We start from the raw sequence: 22,422 nt of genomic DNA, 5'->3' as shown, positions 1-22,422 counted from the left end.
GAGGGTGAAAGCACAATGGTGCAGCTCAGTGACTGCCACAGGCAGCACTTGGGGACTAAAATTTCCTCAAGTACCCAGTTTACAGTTGGGGCTAACTTCATTCAGTCTCCACACCAGAGCTCTGTGCTGCCCCACAGGGGACAGAAGGGCAGAGACTTCCAGCAACAGAACCAAGTCTCCTCTGATCGAAGGACATGACTTCTTTGCTAGACACATGATGAGCTGTGTGCCCTGCCTTCTATACTGTCCACTGATGCTTGTATTTCAAAAGCCACTATATCATCTGATTCTGCCCAGCTGTCTAAAAAAAAAACAAAACAGACAACATCCTGTGTACCGCTGGGACCTTTTTGTCAGAGGCTGTGAACTCATCTGCATCCAGCACCAGGATGGATTGAACAAACTGAAGCAGTATTTTATTGCTGAAGCATAAAACACGGGAATAAACAAGCACCAAAGTGCTACTGATCATTAAAACCAGATGGAAGCCCATTTACTGCCTCCAGCAGCGAGGTGCCACGGCTGCTCCGCTGGGGCCCCCTTGAAATAGGAAACCTAGCGCACCATTTGGGAGGTGCTGGATGGCAGTGGCTACAGGCAGCCCCTGCAATTCCAGCCTGCAGTTATCCACACTGTCCTCTCACCACCACCCCAGGGATAACCAAAGACAGAGCTCTTAGTTCTGGCTCCAGAAATACACTCACCCCTCTAAGGTTGTGCCTTCATGAAAATGCCCTGGTAGGGACAAGTGGCCCATCCAGGGCCAGTCCCACTGGGCAGAGGAGGTGGGAGCGGGAGAATCACAGGCCAAATTGTCCACATACAGACCAGGGACTCAGTGACATTTCAGTAGTATTTGTTTAAATGCACATCAGAGAACCATCAAGGGTTCTGGTCATTCCTGTGCAATTCAGCTCCCAGGTGGTGAATTGTCCAAAGCAGCTCAGGTCTGATCTTCTCTCTTACCAACCAATGCTGTCTGGCATGGGAAGTGAAGCACCACGGTGGGAAAAAGCCAGGGGCTATTTCCTCTCCTTCCTAATCAACACACCCACCACGGATAAATGCCTAAAAAAAACATTCCCAGTCTGAAGTACTGAAAACTGGCCTCCAGGAACAGCTCCATTCTGAGTACTCCCAGCTGCAAGCTGAGCTCAACCCTCTCCCTAGACTGAAGCTTTGCACCTTTGTCTCCAAGCCCCATCTTCCCGTGGCAGGGAGCCCTCTCAGCGGTCAAAACCAGAGCACGGCATGGGGCCAGCAATGGATTCCTGGGCAGCCCGGGAGGAGATGCAAATGGAGCGGGAGACTGCTGGAGAAGCAGAGACAGACAGATGCTTTTACACTTCAAAGGGAACAGGGCCCTGTGAGGCTTTCAGGAATACGCACAAATCGATAGACTCCTTTCAAACACCGAGCACATTTGCTCAAGTGTGAGGCAATTATTCCCTGAGGATGGAGGCAGGACAGGGCCATTAACAGCCATACGGGCAGGATGAGGAACATGCGGCGGCTCCAGGCGGACCGCCAGCCCAGCCCGCGGAGCAGAACACCGCTGTCCTGGCCCAGCTTTCTCATCCAGCATTTACAAAATGCCCTCGTGTCCCCAGGGTCTCTACAGGGAGCACATTAGTGTCACTCAGCCTATGTCAGTGCAATGCTCAGCACATCCCTTTGGTAAACAGCGGGTTTGATCACATCCCCTCCACTGCTCTCGTTCACTGCCTTTATCCCTGGAGGGCTGACTTAGGCTTACTGAAGCAATTCCTGTTTCCCCCTCACCCGAATGCTGCTGGGTGGTGCCTGAGCAGCTCTGGAGAGCTCTGTCTCCACGGAGCCCCTTCTAGATGGCAAAGCAGAGCCCAAACCAGCTTGTGGGCGAGCAGAGGGCTGGCTGCACAGCACGAACAGAGCCAGCATGAGCACAGACCCTGCGGTGTGACAGGAATCACGCCTGACTCATCCCTGTCTACTCTGCACCAGCACTTCCACGCAGATTACCCTTAATGCACCATCTCCCAGCAAGGATGTTACAGAGACCACAGGTGCTGGTGCTTTGTGACCCCACAGATGGGAGCTGGAGTGACAGTGCCAGCACGCAGGAAGTCTCTCCTGTGAACAGCTGCTGTTTTACATGTACAGTCTTATTTGTACAACGAGAGGCAGAGACACTGAAAGTGAGCAGTGCTTTATGCCTGGTGCATGACTGATGGGAGTGCCCATCCTGTATTACTGGCTGCCCACCCTGCTTTATGGAAGCACATAATTTACCCTCGTCAGGAAAAACAAAGGAGGAAGAAATAAAAATCTCAGCATGTCCCCAAAGAACTGTAAGAGATTAAAATTAAATCCATCCATTACACTCACCAAGCAGGGCGCTGCCTGGGCAGGAACACTGTACTTGTACACCTGCACGTTCAAAGAAAAATAATTGAGCATTAGAGAAGTGTCAGAGGCAATCCAACACCCCACAGCAAAGTACTTCAGGTCATAAAACAAACTCACACGACTTGGAAAAACAAAAAAGGAATAATACTAAACTAAGCTGAACAGCAACACTGCTCAGCACAGCTGCAGCATCTCTTCCCAACCCTGCATCAAAGGTTGGCTTCACTCTCACTTAAAATTTTGTCTGACACTGCTGCTCAGGCCCAGGTCTCAAGAATGCTTCAGGGTTTGTTCTGGGACGTGCATGTTGTGTGCTGTGGGGGAGACACACCTTTCCAACTTCTTCACCATGTCCTGTAAGCCTCTCCCTGTGTTCCTCCTGCTGTTCCCCAGATCTCCTCTAATGTCCAGAAAGCACGTTTAGACCTCGCTACAGCTCTGCAAGGCAGGACAGCAAAAGCAGCTTACCTGGAGGAGCAGGGAGCCAGGCCAGCAGCACAGGGCTGGGAACAGGCCTCCCTCCCAGCCACTGACACCGCAGCAAGGTCGTGTCTCTGAACACAGCTGTGCCCAGTGCAGCCGAGTGACACAGGACAGGCCACCCCCACCTCAACCCGGGAAAATCCCTCCATTCCCCGGCTGGCCCTGCACAGTTTTTTCTCTCTCTCTCTCTGTTCTGGGCCGCTCACTGAGCACCTGGAGGCTGAGGGCGGGCAGGGCGGTAAGCAGAGACACCTGCAGCCGCACGTGTGGCCGCTGAGGAGCGGCAGGAGGGCACGGCGGGCAGCAGCCATGTGGCTCGGAGCCGCTCCGGCCCCTCAGGCAGCTGACCAGCGCTGCTTGCTGCTGCCGGCCAAATGCTGCCTGCCCCCTGCTAAGAGGCTCCGCATGGACCCCAGCCTGGGACTCGGGAATTAAGCGGCTTTTAAGCCCCGCAATAAAAACCCATTTGACTGGAAGAATGTTGTTTTTCCTGGAAGGGGGTTCGCGCTGCTTGCTTGGATTGCCTTAAAGTGATACGGTACTTAGGCTGAGCAAGGAAATGCACGTCGGAGTCTCCTGGGAGGCTCAAGGAGCACCACGACAGAACCCCACTCCGGGCAGTCAAACAAAACCCAAAACAAGCAGGATCTCCTCAGGCCTCTGTGCAGACAGAGTGCCAGAGCAGCGCGGCCCCGCAGCTCCTTCAACGGCACCATTCCACCAGCCGGGTTTGCACCAGCCCAGCGCTTAGCTGGAAATCAGGTAAGCTCTTAGTGAAGCCAGTGCCTGTGCAGAGCCAGGGCAGCTACACGCAGAGGCCACACGCTGGGCCAGGCAGTGGGGAGCCTGCAGCCCGGCAGGACTCGCCGTGTCTCCACAGGGCTGCGGGGAGAGAGAGGAGCTTTGCTGCGCCGCAGGGAAACAGGTGCTCCTCCCGAGCCTGCAGCTGCCCGGGGAAGAACTGCAGCATTGGCAAGAAAGCATTTTTCTGGCATTCCCATCTGCATTGAAGCAGTGTCAGAGATAAGGCTTAAGGCTGCAAAAAACACTAGGAGAAACCAAAATAAATCAAGATCTTTATTTCCCATAGGAAATTTACCTAGATCCCATTTATAGTCCATTTGTCCTCCTCCTTATGTAACTCCTCTGCAGGAGAGGAGCAGAAAACACAGAGAAAATAAACAATTTGCTGCAAAGAATTGGTGCAAGAGCCTGAGTCACATCTAGCAGTGTGAGCAGATAACCTGAGGCTCACTGAACACTGTGGAGAACAATGAATGCTGAGATCAACAGCGTGTCGTGCATGTACAAACTGGCCCCAGGTAACATGACTAAAGCAGAGCACGTTGTGCTTGAGAAAGATGCACAAAACCTACATTTTCATTTTATTAGTCTTAATGGCCTACCCTTCCGCATATCTAATTTCCTTTTATTGAAGCTGTCAGAGGCATTACATTATCTCACATGCGTGCAAAACCAGCATTTCAGTCGAGCTCATACAGACTTTTAAATGCCACAGCTGAAGAAAACAAGCCAGTGGGAATTGCAAAGGGAGGGGGTGGGAGCAGAGTCCAGAGCACACCTACAGGCAAAATCTCCAAAGGCTTCCCAAACCAGCTGAGCACAGCCTCTAACCAGAGACAGGCAGGCAGAAAGGAAAGGTAGTTCTCTAGCAAGCTGGATGATTCACTGAAGAAGGGCAAGCAGTCCTGTTGCAACAGAAGGCTGATGAGTAATTAATGGCTCGTCCTAGGCACAAAGCCGAGTCTTTTACCCCAGTGCTGAGCTGTCTGCCAAACCAGCTCTCCCGACAGGCCCAGGGGGCAGCAGTACCTGCACTGCAACTGTAGAGGTTTGGAAGGAAGAGCACTGCACTCTTATTTTCACAGGAGTTCCCTAGTGCTGCCCAGTTGTCCTCAGTTACTCATACCGCAGCATTTCATCCTCATTAGCACTCTGTGACAGGGAAACACATCCCAGCTACAAAGATAAAGAAACAGATCTAACCAGGTAGCCTGTGGGGGATGTATTCTCTCTCTCCTTGTGGGCATGCTGCTGGCAGCAATCCTGTGTCGTGCACAAAGTACTCCCTCAGGTCCCTGCACAGGGGGCTCAAGGCACTCACTCCACTCCCCAGCCATTCTGCTCATCTCATTTCCCAGATGTGAAAGACAGTGGTGGCAAAATGAACTACTAATGGCCAGAGACAGCCTTTTACAGCTGACCTGCCTTCATGCGGCTGGCATTTGAACAGCAGGAAACCATGATATTCTGGCGTTAAAAAAAACCCGCTCCACGGTTTTTTTTCCCCAGTCAGATTTCTGTTTAAGTGAGTTGCTTACATCCACATGTGTGTCATGCACAGCAGGTACAAATCACTACTGGCCAGGGTGCCATCAGAGGCGAGGCTCACAGGGCATTATGTACATGTACTGTGGCAAAGTCTGACCTTTATTTCAACACTGCACATCCTCAAATCCTGGGAAGCCCAGGGAAGTACTCAGCTGCTCTGTACATATCATAATTGTGGTACAAAAGCAGTTAGCAATATACAATTTAAATAAGGAAACAGTCATTGCAGTTGAGTCCACAAATTTACAGGGCTACTTTTCACAGTAATTTTAACAATAACAAATGTGGCTCAACCTCTCTAAGCTATGCAGATGCACAGTGCTGAGCTGGTGCCCCAAAAGCCAGTGCACAGCCTTTCCCAGCATCCCTGCACAGGCATCCTGAGGCACTGGGCACAAGCCTGCCCAGGTCTGCTCAGACAACATCTTGCTATACACACACACACACACACACACACACACACACACACACACGCGTGTGCACACAGAGAAAACCATCTGGCACACAGGCTAAATGACACACCTTGCTGCCTACTGATGGCTGCAGGCCACACAGCAGCTATTAGTGTGACAAGAAAACATTCCCTAAATAACACCTAGGAACGTGTCTATCCTCCCTAAGAAGCAAAGAGCCTGTTTCACACTAGTCCCCAGTGCCAGGGCCACTTGCACTTGGGCAAATAGGGAGGCCTCCCCCCTCTAACAGGAAGATGGAAAGAATCCCTGCTTGTACAGCAGTGCACAGGCTGCTCCTGCCCAGGACGGGACCAGAGAGGAGGGAGGTGGAAACACTAAACATGGACAGATCCCTACAGACTCCCAAACAGCGGTGAGATGACTTCACACACTCACAGAGTAGCGCAGGAACCACAACTATAAATGATATTCTCCAGGGGTGGCAGGGAGCGGGAGAAGGACTAAGTTCACAGTGGAAAATTTCCTTTTCCCCTAAATAGCAGCATTGCTGTTCATGGCCCTGCTTCTGACAACGTTGGAAAGCCTCAGAGGAGCCCCCCACATTCCACAGGCAACCTCCCTCCACCTCCACAGAATGAAGAGAGTTTCACTGACCTCGAATCTATGGCTGACAGAGGAGGGATGGGCATGGGGACAGGCAGACACCACACACAGCCTTGCTGCTGCTCCTCCTGCATGGAACAAGCCCTTCCCTGCCTGCACGACCCACTGCTGTGCTCCAGACACGCCTTGCTGTGCATTTTACTCTCATCTGCTGATGGAAGAAAGGCAAGACTCTAGCTTTAGTTTGACTATACTAACTTAGGAAGCTGCTGAGAGGTCACCAGGATTGCTTGCTTTGCTCATCTTTGCAATATTTTCTACAGCTTTTTGGCCACGTGGATGGCTTACTGAAAGTTCTCAGCCCCTATCTCCTTGCACCAAGTCCCAGGAGGAAGGGATGTTGGAAACTGCCAAATGTGAGGTACCAACTCTGTGACTGTGAGTTCAGCAGCTCTTTAAATACTGTTCTTGCAGATCTGTGGTTTCCTATTCCTGCTAGGAAAAAAAACACTGCAGAATATATTGAGCCTGATCCACAGTGACATGGCTGGGGCAGCCACCAGTTTAACCACTTGTGAAATATCGTGAGGGTTGTTGTGCAAGGAGACAAGGAAGTGAAGTGTCCCATCTACTGCTTGCAGCAATACCTCTGCCTAGCGTAGGCAAAGCTTTGAAAGTCCAACACCCCAGAGCAAATTCTATCTCATTTACAATTTTCTTTCAGTCTTTTCACTGGGAAGGGTCCTCCCCATTCACCAGCAGGCATAGGGGAACAGAGGGTACTGGCTCCACTCTGCCATGGTGCCGTGGGCATGTCCCGGTGCTCCCTGTGTGTTGTACTCCGTGGAGAAGGCCGAGTAGCTCATTGCCCTGTACTGGCTGTGGGAAGGCACCACCCACTGCCCGAGGCCCTGCTCGGTGCCATAGGGACTGTACATGGGTGCCCGGGCCCCGGCTTTCCCCACCGAGTCCAGGGCCATGTTCACCACTCCTGTGTAGTCCTGGGGCGGAGGCAGAGGTGGGGGCAGCGGGGGTAGGTTGGTGAAGCCCTCTGGGAGCTGTTTGGAGTCGTGCTCAGGCACCATGGCGAGATCCAAGGCATGGCACCTTGCCCGGAAATCGTTCAAGGTCGCGGCGTCGCGGGCGGGAAGCTGCTGGCTGTCCCCAGCTTCATGGAACCTGAGCCCAAGGGCAGGGACAAGAGTGAGTCAGACCTACCACAGCGGAAAACCATGGAAAACCCACAAAGATCCCCTGGGGAAAGGCAGGGCAAACTTTTCCCCTTGCCTTCTGCTTCATCTTACTGTTACTGTGGATTTTAGCCCAGGCCTCGCTGTCACTCCCACAGAAAAATGAAATGCCAGAGAAGGTGAGTCCAGACTACCTTAGTTCTGGCTCAGTTCTATTCTGGGCTCATTCATGCCCAATTTTGCAATAAGGAGGGGGAAATTACTGGAGTCTTGCCACTCCTCCAACACTTCCTCCAAAGGACAGGCAAGCTCTGTAGTAGACAGAGCTGGCTGGGAGAGCATTTTGGGACAGGGAAATGAACATTACTAAGACATGAGTATGCCCAGAACCAGTAGGTTTGAACTAGAAGAGAAAGGCTATCTTTGGACCTGTGTCCATGATAATCTACCATCTCTCAACCCTGTGCGCTGTCCAGCAGAAAGGCATCCTCCTCTGCTCCCAGCTGACTCTTTTTCTTAAGAAATACTCAGCAGAAGAAGAGGAATCCCACCAATTAAAGGGTGGCTTTGGACCAGAAGGTAGGACTCACCGGTATGTCTGGTAGGACGGTGTTGGCACTTGCTGCTCTCTGGCCAGACCCTCCCTCTGGTCAGCAGGCACTGGTGAGGCTGCAGGGAAGGCCTGGCTGCCATTCTGCTCTGAGCCCCAGAAGGGATATCCACTGCTGACCACCACGGGGTTACTCTCTTCCTTCACATCTACATTCTCATCCTTCTCAAAATCTGACTCAAAGCAGGGAAAAGAAAGAATGGAAAAGAATGAGAAAGGGGAAGAGGGAGGGAGAGCTCACAAGGGTCTCCTAGCAGCTGCAGTAATCACAGGATGGTGGAAGAAAACACACTAACACCTCCTGCAGTCCTTCTGTCTTAAGGGAATAGCCCCTTCCAGCTCTTTTCTGCCCAGATACTGTGGTGTTCAGTCCTGCCCTGTCCTGTCTCCTTACTGTGCTACTGCAAGCAGCACTGTGAGCTGGAGCAAGGAATGATCTAGCTTAAAAACTCTCTGAATATCATTCTCTGGGTTTGTTGTGATCGATATTACCACGTTCCTCAGCACCAGGCTCCTTTTCCTCTGGCAGCTTCCTCTTCTGGCTCTTGGCTGGACTGGGCTTCTGGCATTTGGCTCGTCCTTCCCTGGAAAGAAGCAAGACATGGGGGTAGCTTGGATGTAAGCTTTTTGCCTAGATATACAGGCAGGGATGCTATTAGGAGGAGAAAGAAAATCCATGACATTTTTAAAGTTTAAGTAAAAAAGAGACAGTTTTGGCTCTTTTTCATCAGGAAAAGAGATTTTTTTTTCAGGCATAAAACAACACAAATCAAAATCTCAGATATTTTTGCAACATTTTCTGCTTGGAAAAAAACCTCCATTTTTTTCCCTTCTCTACTGCCAGTTTGGGGTTGCAATTTCTTTTTCATCTCATCCACTGGCTGCCCTCAGACCAGGCAGAAGATCTCACTGGTATTGGTATCCATCTTCTCTCTTGCAGACAAAGTCTCCTGCTGGAAGAGACATTTTTCCACCCACAGGAAAAGGAGAAAAGGGAGTCTCCAAATGTCAGAATCAAGCTGATCTCCAAGAGACCAAATGATCTGCTGTGGACTTCTGTTACCACTGCTATTCACATGTCAGACTCCAGTCTAGCTCCAACATGCAAGGGAATGCAGGTCTCAAATTTGTCACACCTCCCACATTTCTGTAGGAATTGTCACCTCCCACTCCCCAAGTCTCTTGGGAAGAGGCTGAACAGAGGGACATCATTCCCAGATAGAGGCAAATGCAGTGTGCACAATGCAGCAGGCTCAGCAGAGCTGGCTGGTAGAGTTTTGCTCGAAGACCTTGGGTAAAATTCAAAAGTGAATTCCAACTATAAATAAATTTAAATGAAAAAACAGTTTACCTTCGAGTGTTCTTCCCATGTTCACGGAAACCTTTAGCAAACGGATTGTTGTCAATCTTGAGCTTTGTAATCTTTAAATAAAAGGAACAAGAATCAGCATCACAGTGACTGGTTAGGTTCTTCCCTGTTTCAAGACCTTCACCTCAGTATTTATCACAACAGATAAATTGTGTGAGGGCTTTGGACATGACCTTGCCACAGTATCTCAGCTCTCCCAGCAGGTTCCATCATTCATCAAGTACTGACCCACAGAGAGAAGTGACTTTGCCAGGGTCAGCAGGGATTTGGGTGGGATTCATCTGACTAGAGAAATATACAGGCTGAGTATCTGTATCTGCACCTGTAGCCATACTTTTTACTGCATTTGGAGTTCAGTGTGTCATTGACTATGCACCCAATACCTTTAAGGTGCATGACTCATCTCATCACAGAGTAGATGTTTTCCACAGGAACCACAATGTGCCTGTTTGTTCCCACTGTCCATCACAGGTGCCCAGGATGAGCAGACTGGAAGGAGACACCTTCCTCTACAAGAGTTTTACAGACAGCATTTTGCAGTGCTTGCACACACTGTACCTGCTCGTTCTGGTAGGCAGTGACAGAGGTGAAGACAGTCTCAGGGAAGCTGAACACCTGGAAGATGCTCCAGCGGACACTGAAGAGGTCATCTGCCTGCACGATGTGGAAGCGCGGCTTGTAACGGTGCATGGAGTGCAGGATGATCTGGGACAGACAAAGGACCAGGTTTCCATGTGCAACCACTGCCAACACACTGCAAATCTCCTGTGGAGACTCCCAGGACACCCATTTCAAGCCAGACTGGTGTCTCCATCTAGCCCCTGTAGTGACAGTACAGACCCAAGCCTTCCCTAGCAGGGAGCACAAGGATTGGGCTGAGGGAGGAAAGGGCACTTGGATATATTTTAATTTCTACACAATCTGATTTCTCACAAATCTTGCTTGTTTCCCACGATATGTATCTGCAACGAATTCCAAGAGACCACAGCATAACCTACATGCCCATGTTGATCCAGAGTGTTGTTGGTGAGCTTCAGTTTTTGGAAGGAGACAGGTTCTTTCATCCAGTGGCTGCCAGGAGCTGGGGAATCTGGGTGGACATAGGTGCGACAAGGGAGCTGGGGCTCTGCTTTTCCAGCAACTTCCCACTGATCTTTATTCCACTGTGAAGGGAAAGACAGAAATCTGGAGCTTAAAAAAATGTGCTTTCAGTACAGGAAAGCCCCAGCAACTTGGCTTCACTGTTAATTCAGTGCACTCCTCTGAGGCACAAGTAGCAGATTCTCTCTTAAGAGCCATGATCATGTTACCAAATCAGCTCCAAGTTTAGGCCTCATTTTTCCTCGCTTTCTCTGAATGGCTGCCACAGAAGCCTTACATAAATCATGATTAAAACTGTACTGCTTACAATGAAAATTAGTTACCTTTCCAGCTGCTCCCCAAGCAAAACTGACAAATAACTCCAGAGAGGCATAAAATCCATCAATTACTTCTGAACTTTGTCCAAAGAGAATTTATTTATCAGCATGATAAGTGAAGCATAAAGATTAATCTATTTCAAACAAAGATGAAAGGACAGCATAAATTCTGTTATTTAAAGTACTTACCTTGTACCTGAAGTTGTCCATTGGCACAAAATCTACCAGCATGAGGTACTTGGCATACGGGATTAAGCCAGAGACTTTGATTTTGCATTGTGGAAACATTCGTCTGAAGGAGAAATGAAAAATAAGAGTATAAAGATTTCTCTATAAGGTAGCTATTAATGCTCAAGCAGCATGTCATGTTTACTCACTACTGTGCAAAGCCCTGGCAGCAGGATTTCTCCAGCCAGCCATTGACCATTTGTCCATTTTATTGATGGACTGTCTAGTCCTATGGGTTTAGAGAGGATAGATGCTAGCAGGGCAGCGGTCACTGAAGGCCTGACACTGTTACTGCTTTTGTTCTTCCAATTCCTCTAACACAACAGTGGGAAACTTAAAAAGAACTATTTGGAGGTTGTACATAGTTCCTGGCCTGCTGCAGCTCTGACAAACCTGGAGGATGGATTAAATCTGAGCGTGGGTAGAAAACGTGCTCTCATCTAAGAGCACACCCAGCTTTCTGTTCCTGTACTCCCTGCCACTACTTTTAACTTCTGACTCTGCGAAAAAGCTTTGACAGCTACCTCCCTCCCCAAAGGGATTATTCCAGCTCACAGCAGCTTTGACACAATACATTACAATTTCACAATTCCATATTCTTTCGCTGCAAGCTCCACAATACATGACTCATTTATACTTTAGAGCAGTCTGCACACACAGATCATTACCAGTCTGCGCCATGTTCTTGTCTGCAAACACACTCAAACCCAAGCATTTACTGCTCAACTGCTGCTGCCTGTGACCCAGGCAAAGAGAGCCCAGGGCACTTCCCAGAGCAACCTCGAAGTGACAGGAAGAACACCAGTGTTAAGTGGTGAGATAAGGGTACAGGAGTTTTCTCAGCACATCAGCCCCACAGTGACCTTTTGCACTTCACAGTTTGAATTTCTGTGACACCCTGAAAGTGCAATCCCTCTGCCAGGATCAGTGCACACTGCATAACTGGCTACAAGACCAGTTTAAGGGCCACCATTCAAAAAATGAGCACTTGGGAGACTTTGAAAACAGCTCGGAGGGGTGTGGTGTGTGTGGGCAGCTGTCCTGAGCCACTCACCTGCCAGATTTGGTGATGATCATCTCAGTTCCAATCTGGTGAAACTTCATCCAGAGTGCCATGTCCTCGAGGGTGACCACGATGGAGCTCTGTGGGAAGGGCTCCAGGCTGGGGGAAGGAAGGGCCTCACACGGCGCTTTCACGTCTAGAGAGAGAGAGAGAGAGAGGGAGAGAGAGAGAGAGAGAGAGAGAGAGAGAGAGAGGAGATGGTGACTGCAGACAGGCAGGAGGGGAACTGACAGCACAGCCCCTCATGTCCGGGCAGTCTGTGCCACAAAAAAACCTCTGGAAAACTGCTTTTTCTTAAAAGATTTTTGTTACTTAGTAGGCTCAGAGGTGCAGAGCCTTTTCCAACAGGTTTGGTTGTAGCTGGTAACTTCTTTTGTAAAGATGTGTGCATTGTACCAACACTACCTAAATTCCATTGTTACAAAACCCACACTGGTGGGTAGCCATAATCCTCTGTTCTAGTATGATTAGGGTTACACAAAACACTTTACCAAGAGAATATAATGAAAGCTGAAAGGATTGGAAAGATTTTAAGTGCACCAGTAGGTAATGGGGGGAAAACAACAAGTAGGTGGTAGCGGAGGTGAAAAATCCCTCCAGAAGACAAAGTTGGGACAGACAGTTGGTGTTGATGGTACCAACCACCTCTGTACAGCTGTTTGGATTAAAAACCTCCTTAAAAACCACCTCTGTACAGCTGTTTGGATAAAAACCTCCTTAAAAACCTCCAGTAGGTGCTCTCTTCAGTACTGTAAGCCAGACAAGATTGCTGCTGCCATACTGAAAAGCCCAGTTCCATTTCAGGTCAGAATGTGACCTGGTACAGTTCTGGTGGGCTGGGCTCATACCCAGCAGGGCTTTAGGAACACTGCCCTGAGGTCTGACCGAGGGATGAGGAGCCTGCTCAGCAGGGCACCCACGGCAGCAGGACCTCTCTGGGTGGTGCATTAGGAGCCAGGCACAGCTATTTGTTTAAAAGGCAGATTTTTCTGCCTCTCAACCTGATCAGATCTTATTCAGAGTGTAGCAGAAAAAAGGGAATTTTCACCTTGTTACAGTTTTCCTGAGTAATGTCTTCAAAAGAGTATTCACAAAAAGTACACAACTATCTCCACAGAAATTGGCTTTTTTCACAAAGGGACATCTTTCCACCAAAACAACCCAATGCAAGTCTAATGGGTTCTTCCCTAAGTATTAAGAAGTAAAAAAACATTAAAATGTAATTTTGTTGGTTTGTATAGGTCTTTAGGCATTTTAGAAAAAAATATCCCCTACCTTTTTTTCTGCTTTGATCCAACATTAATGAACTGGCCAAGAAGTGACACCTAGTTTGCTCACCAAGATTAGCCTGTTAACATCTTCCTACTAAAGCTTCCCCCCATATCCTCTTGCAAAGACATGAAAGCTGCCATGAGACGATGCATTCGGTAGCTCAGTGCAGCACATATATCACAAGGAGTTACAATAAAATTGGGCTGATTTCCCACAGGAGCCATCCAGTCACAAATAAATGCAAACAGATTTTGATTAGCTAGACAGATGCTCGCTCCTTCCCCAAATGAATTTTAGAATTAACATTTCTTTAAGCAAATTCCAATGCCATTAAACGAGACTACAACAAGGCAGATCTCAGGAGTCCTTAATGAGGGGAGATTTTCAATGAAGTTCAGAGGAATTGAAGTGAAAGGAGTTCAACACTGAATTAAAAATCAAAGGCATATGTTATAATCTGCTTTTTACCAAAATGAGTCCACAACGCACCTGTAGGAGCACGATGGGGCAGGAGACAGGGACAATAAATGTTGCCACAAAGATTTTAAAATGTAGTTAATGCCTTTCACCATGCAGGTTTTGTGTGCACTGGTTGAGACTGAAAAGCAGGACATGAACAGTCTGCTTGAGGACCTGGACCCCAGCAGTGGTGTGAGCTGGCAAATGGATCCACATAACCACTGTTGGCTTAAGTGAGATCCTGCAGTGATGGGTCTATTTGTAGGATCCACTTTAAATTTTGTTTGGATTTTTGTTTCCCTCCTAGTCTGTGCCTGTGTAACTGACGGCAAGGCTCAGGCACTCATCCTCCCACAAAGATGCCTGAGTGTCAGAATTACGGCATGGAGAGGTTTGGGCAGAGTGTCCAAGTACTGAACAGAACTTGTGTGAGCTGCACTTATATGGTTTCCTCTTCTGTGCAACTTGGTTTTAAAACCATTATTATCAGAAAGTGATTGAAACCTTTTCCAGTAATCCCAGTTTTAATTAAAAAAAAATTACAATTTTCATTGTGTTGGTAATACCATATGGGGCCTATTCTAAAACATGTTCTTCATGTCCAGATGAGGTTGAAAGGTAGGAAGCTGCCATGATAAAAGCACTGAAAAGATTTTCAATCTTCAATCTTTAAGAGATTTTCAATCTATTCTGTGCTTGATTTGAAGGTCCTTATACCAATAAGAACACTTTGTGCTACAGTTTCTGTATCTAGAATGAGATGTACATATCTTTTTGTCCTCTTGGGAACAGAAAGGAAAGGAGAAATGAGGGACAATTTAGTAGTGCTTGCAGGGGGGAGGAAGATCTTTGGATAGAAGATGCTATCTTCTTGGTGTACAATTGGTGTACAATTCCCTCATCCAAAGCAGTTCCTTAATTAATTTTCCATTACTGAGACAATGTTACAATGTCCGAAAATTTGTTGCAGCCTTCCCAAAATGTATAGGATAGGGTTTGCAATTCTGGGAAAACTCCAGCAAGGCAAAAAGCTTCCATAAAATCAGTTATTATTACATTTGTTGCTGTTACCTTCCAACTGAAGCCCAACACTGACAGCTATCCAGTGTCCACCAGGGAGGAATGCACATCAATACAGAAAGCTTTCTAATAAATTAATCTTGCAAACCAGCAAAAAACCCACCCCCATGTTCTCTGGTCTTCTAAATGTCAGTAGAAACACCCTGACCCTCTGGAGGGAACCACATTTCTCAGATCCAGAGAGTTTTTTGGCAATAACAAAAGTATGGTGTTTCTACAAGTGCAACAGCTTCATCTCACAGATGCATCCAGTCCTCACCTGGAATATTTCTGCTGTAGGGGTCATACACCAGAAACAACTCAGTAAGAAAATGAGGTGAATACTGTAATAGTTGGAATCTTTAACATGCAAATACCATCATACAGCCTATATTTTTTCATTGCTGCTCTTTTGATTTTCAACTCAAAATTCAAGGGGCAGAAATCAGTATGAATCAGATCAACACAGCAGGGATTGAAAAAACCCAACCAGCAGCAAAGGTGGAAATCAACTAAATCTCTGCACATGTATTTTGCTCATGAATAAGACAACATCTTGCAGAGGAAGAGAAAGGAAGCTGAGACTGCCCAGTCACCTCTAATGTGTCTATGAACTGCACACCTAAACCTGGGCCAGTTGTTTTCTTCTGGTGCAGAGTAAAACCCCAGAATAAATTTGGGGTTCAGTTGCACTGACAAATGCAGCACCTCCGGGCTGGCCCTTAGTGTCTCAAGGAGTATTTGTCATTGAGCCAAATCCAATCACGCTCCACGCGGGCAAGATTAACAGCATGCTATGAGGTGGACTGAAGAAAAACCCTAAGAAAATCACAAAAATCCTGTGCTGGGCATGAACCTGGAAGAAGTGGGCCATACCTGCTTGGGGTTCATACTTTCAAAGGGCATAGGAAGTAGGAAAAAACCCCAAAACCAGATAGTTTGTATCAAAACTATCATTAGAAATATAAGCAGTATTTCCAAACTTTCTCTGGCCTTCAACATGCAGAACTCAGTAGTTTGCAGACAATACACAAACAACACCTCCAGCCTTCAGTTGAAGGATCACACTGCACAAGGTGATGTGGGTAAGGGAGTTTTGGGCACAACCGTGAGCAAACCTTTGCTACCTTACAAAGTATCTTCCAAGGCTCTCAAAAAACACTCAAATGCACATTTTTTTCATCTACTCCTACAAAACCCCCCCAGTTTTTAAATCCTCTCCAGCCCCATGCACTCTACTATAAATGCTGGTAGCCCTTCAGGAGCACTTGCTCCCTTTCTGGTTAGAAGCCTATGATCTTTCTGTGAAATAAGAAAAGGGAAGGGGTCCTTCACTTACCTGGTAAAGCTTGCATTTTTCCATGTACTGTGACGTAGAGGAGCTTGCTGGGCCAAGAGAACCACCAGACTTCTTACAAGGAGAGCCAAAATAGTCCAGTTCAAAAGCAGGTCTGATTTCCTGGAGTGAGCACAAGCCCTTCCTTCCGAGATCCAGTGTCAAGAGTGAGCGGGATGAGGATGGGACTCCAAGCACAGCTAGCCAAGGTGAGTTCCTGTTTTATGGAGGCTAATGAGCAGGGAGGAGCTTCCCGCCAGGGCTGTCCCCTTGCGAGCCTTTGATGTCCAAAGGGACAAAGAGAGGAAGGATCTGCAGCAATGGCTGGGGCTAGGGGAAGAAAATCAAAGAGAATTAACATGGCTTTGACATACAGGAAACCCTACAGGGGAAATGCACCTTGATTTACTGCTAACGCACTTTTAAACAAATAGAGACAAGACTGAAAACATCAGTTGAGGACTTAGCTACAAAATAAAAACAAATCCCTTAAACAGCAAGCAGGGAGAATTTCTCTTTGGCTATTCCATGAATTTGTGATAATTCTCATCTTCAGTACACAGAATCATTTTACTCTTGATTTCTGGTACCAGAATCAGGACAGCATCGAGCTCCTTCCTTCCCACGTGGGTGATTAACAGCCTGTGTAAAGTTTGCTCTCTCAACTGGAATGCTGCAGCAACACATCCCTTCTCCAACAACATAAACACATTTGATGGTATAACGTCACTCATCTGCCAAATCTCTGCATTCCCAGCCTTTAACTGCACTGTTTTTCGGGGAGGATCAGGCAGTGAGGTTATGCCTTGCTCAAGACACTGCTCTTAACCAGGGAAGGCTGAGTAGAAATCGAAGGGCTTGAGCATTTTCCCTTAATTAGTTTATTCTGCAAGTGTGACCATTAGCTTTTGTGCTTATAAGTGCTTACAAGTGCTAAGAGACAGCAATCAAGCCTCAAGCTCCAGGGCACAACACAGCCACTGCACCTCGGCGAGGAAGGGGGTTCTGTGCATTGACACACAGAAATGGCTGTACTAACATTTACAGGACCAAGACGGTCAAAAAGTGGAGGTCAAAAGCAGGATATCAGTCTCAATGGGCCAGTGCTAGGTCCTGCACAGGAAATTTAGGAGCTCTCTTTATTTCAAAGAACTTGCTATAAGGCTGCATCTCTTCCACTATATAGATTTATTAAAAATAAAATAAACGTTTTTTCTATTTTGCCAGTCCTGGGACATCTGATCTTCAGTCTGACACGCAAAACAAATTTTGCATTTATTTAGTGAGTTCCTACACCCAAACAAGACTCCTTCAATCTTGTTTTTACTGCCTTTGGGAGCAAGCAATGGGAGGACATGCAAAGACAAAGAAGCTTAATCAGAGCAGGAACTCACTCTCTTCCAGTGGGATATTGAATTTTAGGCATCCTAGTACTAGCCAGGGGAAGAAAAGGCGATGCTCTTGTGTGGCAAGGAAGAATGTTTTAAAGAAAAGCGTTGAAGAATTAGGTAAGTCTTAAGAAGGATTTTCTAGCAGGAGATGGTCCACTGGCTCCTGGCACCTCTGAAGGACCTCATCTAGCCTTGCTTGCACCCCTTTCAAACCACTGGGTATCATAGAAGAGTACAGGATTTTCTCCCTCAGCTAACTTGGAGACATCCAGAGCTGTGGAGTCTCAGCATCACTGAGGAGGGGACTAGCATGTGGTGGAGAAATGTCAACTTGTAGCTCAAAAGGAGATTATTTATTACATATATGGAAAAATAAATCAGAAGGGAAAAGGTCAGCTGGAAATGGTATCAAGGTCAGAACTCTGCTTGTACTTGCACAGCCACTACCAGACACAAACAAAATAAGATGCAGAAATGCTTTTCTGCTCTGCTACAGAAGGAAAGTCAGCATCAAATCTGCTCCCTACTCCATGTCCTGCTTTTCTAATGCTAGTATTTTAATTGTAGAAAGCGGAAAAAGACAACCATAATCAGAATCTGAAAAGGAAAAATAGAACAAAAATTGGGTCAGATTCAAGCTAGCAGCGAGATGAATCAACATCCCACACAGTCAGAAACTGCACAACAGCAGCAGCAGCACTGGGAATTTCAGACTTCACCTGACAGGAGCGTGGGATGTGTATCATGACTTACTGCTGCTTCCACAAAGGCTATGAGATGGTCTCCTGCTGCCACTTCATTTGCACACTGCGTATCAGCATGTCTAGGGAACACACATTTGCTACAAGTACTCAAATCCTTTTGGCTTCTCCCAGCTGATTGATGGGGAAGGTGGAGTCATTAATTACCCATGACTAGTTAACAACCAGCTTTCTCCCAGCCATTCTAGTTGTACTGGAAAGGTTTTAAAAGTGAAAAAAAAAGTGAATTTGTTACTATTGCTGGAAAGCGTGGCTAATAGGAGCAATCCCCAGGAAATTCATCCCTAGCAAAGGGGGAATTTAGCACATTATCCTCATCTGTCCATCCACGGAGAGCCCTTAGGCAGTTTGATGGGAAGTCAGAGTGCTGGTGTCTAACAATTCACTAGCAAATTGGAGGCTGAGGGTGTGGAAAGGGATAGGAGAGAGAGTGGACCTGACACGTGGAAGTCAGTGACATACACGGCTCTGCTCCGAGCCCATTTACAGCAGCACGGATAAATCCTGCTGAGCCCAGCTCTAACAGCAGGCTCTGCCCTATGCTGAAGGGATGAGCTAGAGCAAGAGGGAGGGGATGTGTGATGACAAAAGCAGAGGCCAAGAGCTTTTGCTTTGCATCTCTTTGAGAAGCTGATTAGAAAGAAACATTCCCCTCTGGGTTTTCTAGTAAGGCAAATGTTTTCTGGCATTTCTCCCACCTTAAGTGAAGCTTTAACCCTTACTGCTCAATAGGACCGTGCAGGGAGCTGGTTTGCACACAAGCCATTGAACTCTCCAGTACAGTGATATCTTGCCATATCTGGCTGCTGCCTGGGGCTCCCAGACTGCTGGAGAACAGATAAGGTGTCAGGCTTTGGCTAATGGGGTTGGAGTCTGCAAGTGGCTGTGCCCAAGGCAGCACTAGCACCGCCTCTCCCCAGGCAGAGCTTCCAGAGCAAGCTCCAGTGTGGGGCATGAGGTTATTGCCTGGGAGACAGCTGGAATGTGAAAGTCACCTTTCAAAAGAACCAGCCTTGGAGTATGGCTCGTGGGTGCAGTAGCCAGCATCCAACCCTCAGGCTGCCCTCTGTGAGAAAGTGTTACTGTATCAGCTTTAATAAACTGGGCTTAAGCAAGGCTGCTTTGTCTGCCTGGATCTGCTCAAGCAGGAAAGAACATGGAGAAGTACAAACTGCATCTAAGAGATACTCTTCTCTGAAACGTGAGGAAGGTCTTCCTGCCATTTAAATGTGACTCATTTAGCCCATTCCCACCTGGTGCACAGAGGCCACAGTCCCAGAGCATCTTGGCAACTCTTTGAGAAGGATCCTCTGCCATCTGCATGGGATGAGTACTGAAGAGTGAAAAGACAGCATATCATTAACAGGGCCCAAAATAAAACAGATAGCCCTACACTGATACCTACCTACTTTCATACTTCATTAGAAACATGAAGTGGTCTCAGACTCTCCAGAATCCACAAACTATCTCCTCAAATCCAGGCTCAGATCGCTGTGAAGCAAATGCAGCCTGATTTATGCACACAGGGCCATGGGGAAAAGCCAAGTTTTTCCAGAGAAAAAGCCTGATGAAACTCTTGCTCCTACAGCTGTGCCAGCACCTGACTCCTTGTCCTTGCTAGTGCACAACACCCCACCCAGAAAATAAATACAAGTGCAGGGTTGGCCAGGACAGAGCTACTGAGCTCTGGCAGCACAGGCACAGCCTGAACTTGGGCAGCTTTCTGAGCAAGTCTCTGTGGGTGGCTACAGGAATGGTAAAAGCCTGCAAAGTGTTTTAAGAGCCTCTGAAGAAGTGGTACATATCTCCTATCATGCTGCAGCATAAGAAACAGTTCCTACTCAGCTCCTTACAGCAGCTCACATAACACAGCATTTTCTTCTGATGGAGGGAAATGGCACTTTTTTTCCTCCTTTTTATGGCTTTGATTGATTTTTCCTGGGAAAAGCTACCTGGTGTCTTCAGGTATATTACAAGTGTCACACAGACCTTCCTACCCTGGGACCCATGCAGGGACCCCACAGAAGGCAGATCTCTGTAGGGCTGAAAACCCCATACTGAGCCCCAAATTGTATCACCCCCAAATTTTCCCCGTGCTCTCAAAAGTGCAAAAATGGCATTTGGCAAACCAAAACAGCTGGCTGGAGAGGGCCTGTTGGTAACATCTCAATGCTAATTCACCACAGGGTCCCTGGACAGAGGTGCAGTGAGCTGTGGGGATGAATCACAGCCTGCAGGGCAGCTGTGACAGGATCTGTTCTGGAAGGGAACGTGGGAAAGCAGCTCAGGTAGACAAAAAGTCGTGCATTATAAGCTTAACACAAGACTTTTCCTCTTGCAGGTTTGTGGATTGAAGTATCTGGCCACAGAACTAAAGAGGACGCTCCTCTGTCTCCCTCCCTCACATCCGCCCTGCCCAGCCCTCTGCAATGAGCCTCTGTCCCCAGCGGTAACAAGGACCCAAGAAGGGAAATACTTAGCGGCCACTTAACACTGCAGGCTACGTTTGGCCTCAAAGGCTACAGTCCAGAGTCAAATGCAAAACATGTCTGTCTAGAGCCCTTTCAAGTTCTCACAGACTCCTGATGTTGGGTGCACTGTTTTCCTGTCAGCCCATTGTGTTTCCCAGACACAGCTCAGCACTTTGTCCCGCTCAAATCCACAAAAAAATACCTACTGAAAGGGCTTGCGGGGCAACGAGAGCTCTGCAGACAGCATAGCAAAGGGTCACCAAGCAGCACGGTGCAAGCACTGCCTTCCCTCCCCTGCATCGGGAAGGTTCCTTCCTCCCACACCTGGGACACAGCAGCCCTGCCTGAACCCACTGCTCTCCACCGGCAGCCATAAAGGAGCAGCCTGAGAAAACAGGCAGCAAATAACTCTGGCTTAACATCCATCCACAAATACTTCTGTATTTATACACATGTGCACATACTCATACGGAAAGAGAAGCATCATGCAGAGCTTAAAAACTGCTGGCAGTTTACTTAACCATGAATTGAGACCAGACAAAAGCCCTGAGCAGAATGGATTCTGCTGAGCAGAAGCCCAGCAGACAATGCTGCAGCAGTCTGTTGAAAAGCTGATGTTTCCAGGAAAAAAGCAGCAGCTCAGACCCAGAAGGTTTTATCAAAACTTTATGGACTTTTGAGATTGCTGATCCACTGTCGTGGCACTTTGGTTTCCACAAAAGATTAATTTTGTTGGTGATCAGGCATTTGTAAAGCCATGAAACCAACAGGTAAAAAGCCAGACTTCAGTCATGCAAGTCAGGGTGCAAGTTACTTTGTTTGGCAAGACATCTCTTCTGTCATAAGGAAGTTTCCGTAAACTGTTCATCACAGTAAGGTTCTAATCAAATCAGGAAATCAATGAACAGTATAATTCCTTATCAGAGGAACTACCTTCAAAGAACAAATTAAAATTGTTAACACTGAAGTGTTTGGAATTTAAAAATAAAAACTGCTGTGAGGTCCATAGAGCAGCGTAGAGCTCAGTTCCTCCAACATCACTATTGACTCTGAAGAACTTTTTGAGGAAGTTAATTATCATTACCAGAAATCATGACAAGAGGACAATTAAAACATATGCAGTAGATTTGGATTCAGAGCTCTTACAACAAATCAAATAAAATTTCATTTTAATAATATTTCATTACTGCATATTTATTTTCCTTTTATAGTATTATTAATGATTTCTTTTAAAAAGAACTGTAAAAAATATATATAGCATAGGATACATACAACTGCACACACATCTTCCAGGAAGAAGGGAACCAAACACACAGGATGTACAACTGACCTGTAGAGTCTGAGCTGAGCTTTATAGGATCTCCCAAAAATAAAAATTAACACCAAGACAGATTCATGCAGCATATCCTGCAAGATGGTTTTTGGAAGCTGATATAAGGCATTATGATGGGACATACATCATCTGCAGCAAAGTCTGAAGTCAGTAACAAAGAGCTGAAAATGGATTTTAAGCAGAAAACCCTTGGAGAAACTCAAATGATATTTGGGTCCCT

At 47.2% G+C, this 22,422-nt stretch overlaps 1 protein-coding gene and 1 long non-coding RNA gene across 3 annotated transcripts in view; one reads left to right on the top strand and one right to left on the bottom strand.

The window, feature by feature from the left end:
* Positions 1 to 3,934: 3,934 nt before the first annotated feature.
* LOC146430343 (T-box-containing protein TBX6L) overlaps positions 3,935 to 22,422 on the bottom strand; it is a 29,563-nt gene continuing 11,075 nt past the window's right edge. The window contains exons 5-14 of one of the 2 annotated variants that reach the window (XR_014855339.1): positions 16,250 to 16,576; positions 12,112 to 12,256; positions 11,019 to 11,121; positions 10,410 to 10,574; positions 9,970 to 10,116; positions 9,394 to 9,464; positions 8,535 to 8,626; positions 8,023 to 8,215; positions 5,683 to 7,421; positions 3,935 to 5,652 (exon numbers count right to left, since the gene is read on the bottom strand). Coding sequence is in view for 1 of the 2 variants with exons in the window: in XM_085075956.1 (XP_084932082.1) it covers positions 6,995 to 7,421; positions 8,023 to 8,215; positions 8,535 to 8,626; positions 9,394 to 9,464; positions 9,970 to 10,116; positions 10,410 to 10,574; positions 11,019 to 11,121; positions 12,112 to 12,256; positions 16,250 to 16,265 (1,359 nt within the window). In the remaining variant the exon portion in view is untranslated. Of the gene's footprint in view, positions 7,422 to 8,022; positions 8,216 to 8,534; positions 8,627 to 9,393; positions 9,465 to 9,969; positions 10,117 to 10,409; positions 10,575 to 11,018; positions 11,122 to 12,111; positions 12,257 to 16,249; positions 16,577 to 22,422 lie in introns of both variants that reach the window. The other variant, XM_085075956.1, reaches the window with a different exon arrangement.
* On the top strand, positions 7,416 to 9,490 carry LOC146430344 (uncharacterized). Its single transcript, XR_014855340.1, has 2 exons — positions 7,416 to 7,611; positions 8,983 to 9,490. It is a non-coding gene; the product is annotated as an uncharacterized LOC146430344 (long non-coding RNA).

This window comes from Lichenostomus cassidix, chromosome 15 (genome assembly GCF_008360975.1).
Source record: "Lichenostomus cassidix isolate B80296 chromosome 15, HeHo_3.0, whole genome shotgun sequence".
Lineage (NCBI taxonomy): Eukaryota > Metazoa > Chordata > Aves > Passeriformes > Meliphagidae > Lichenostomus > Lichenostomus cassidix.
This window is presented reverse-complemented; position numbering and strand designations above follow the sequence as displayed.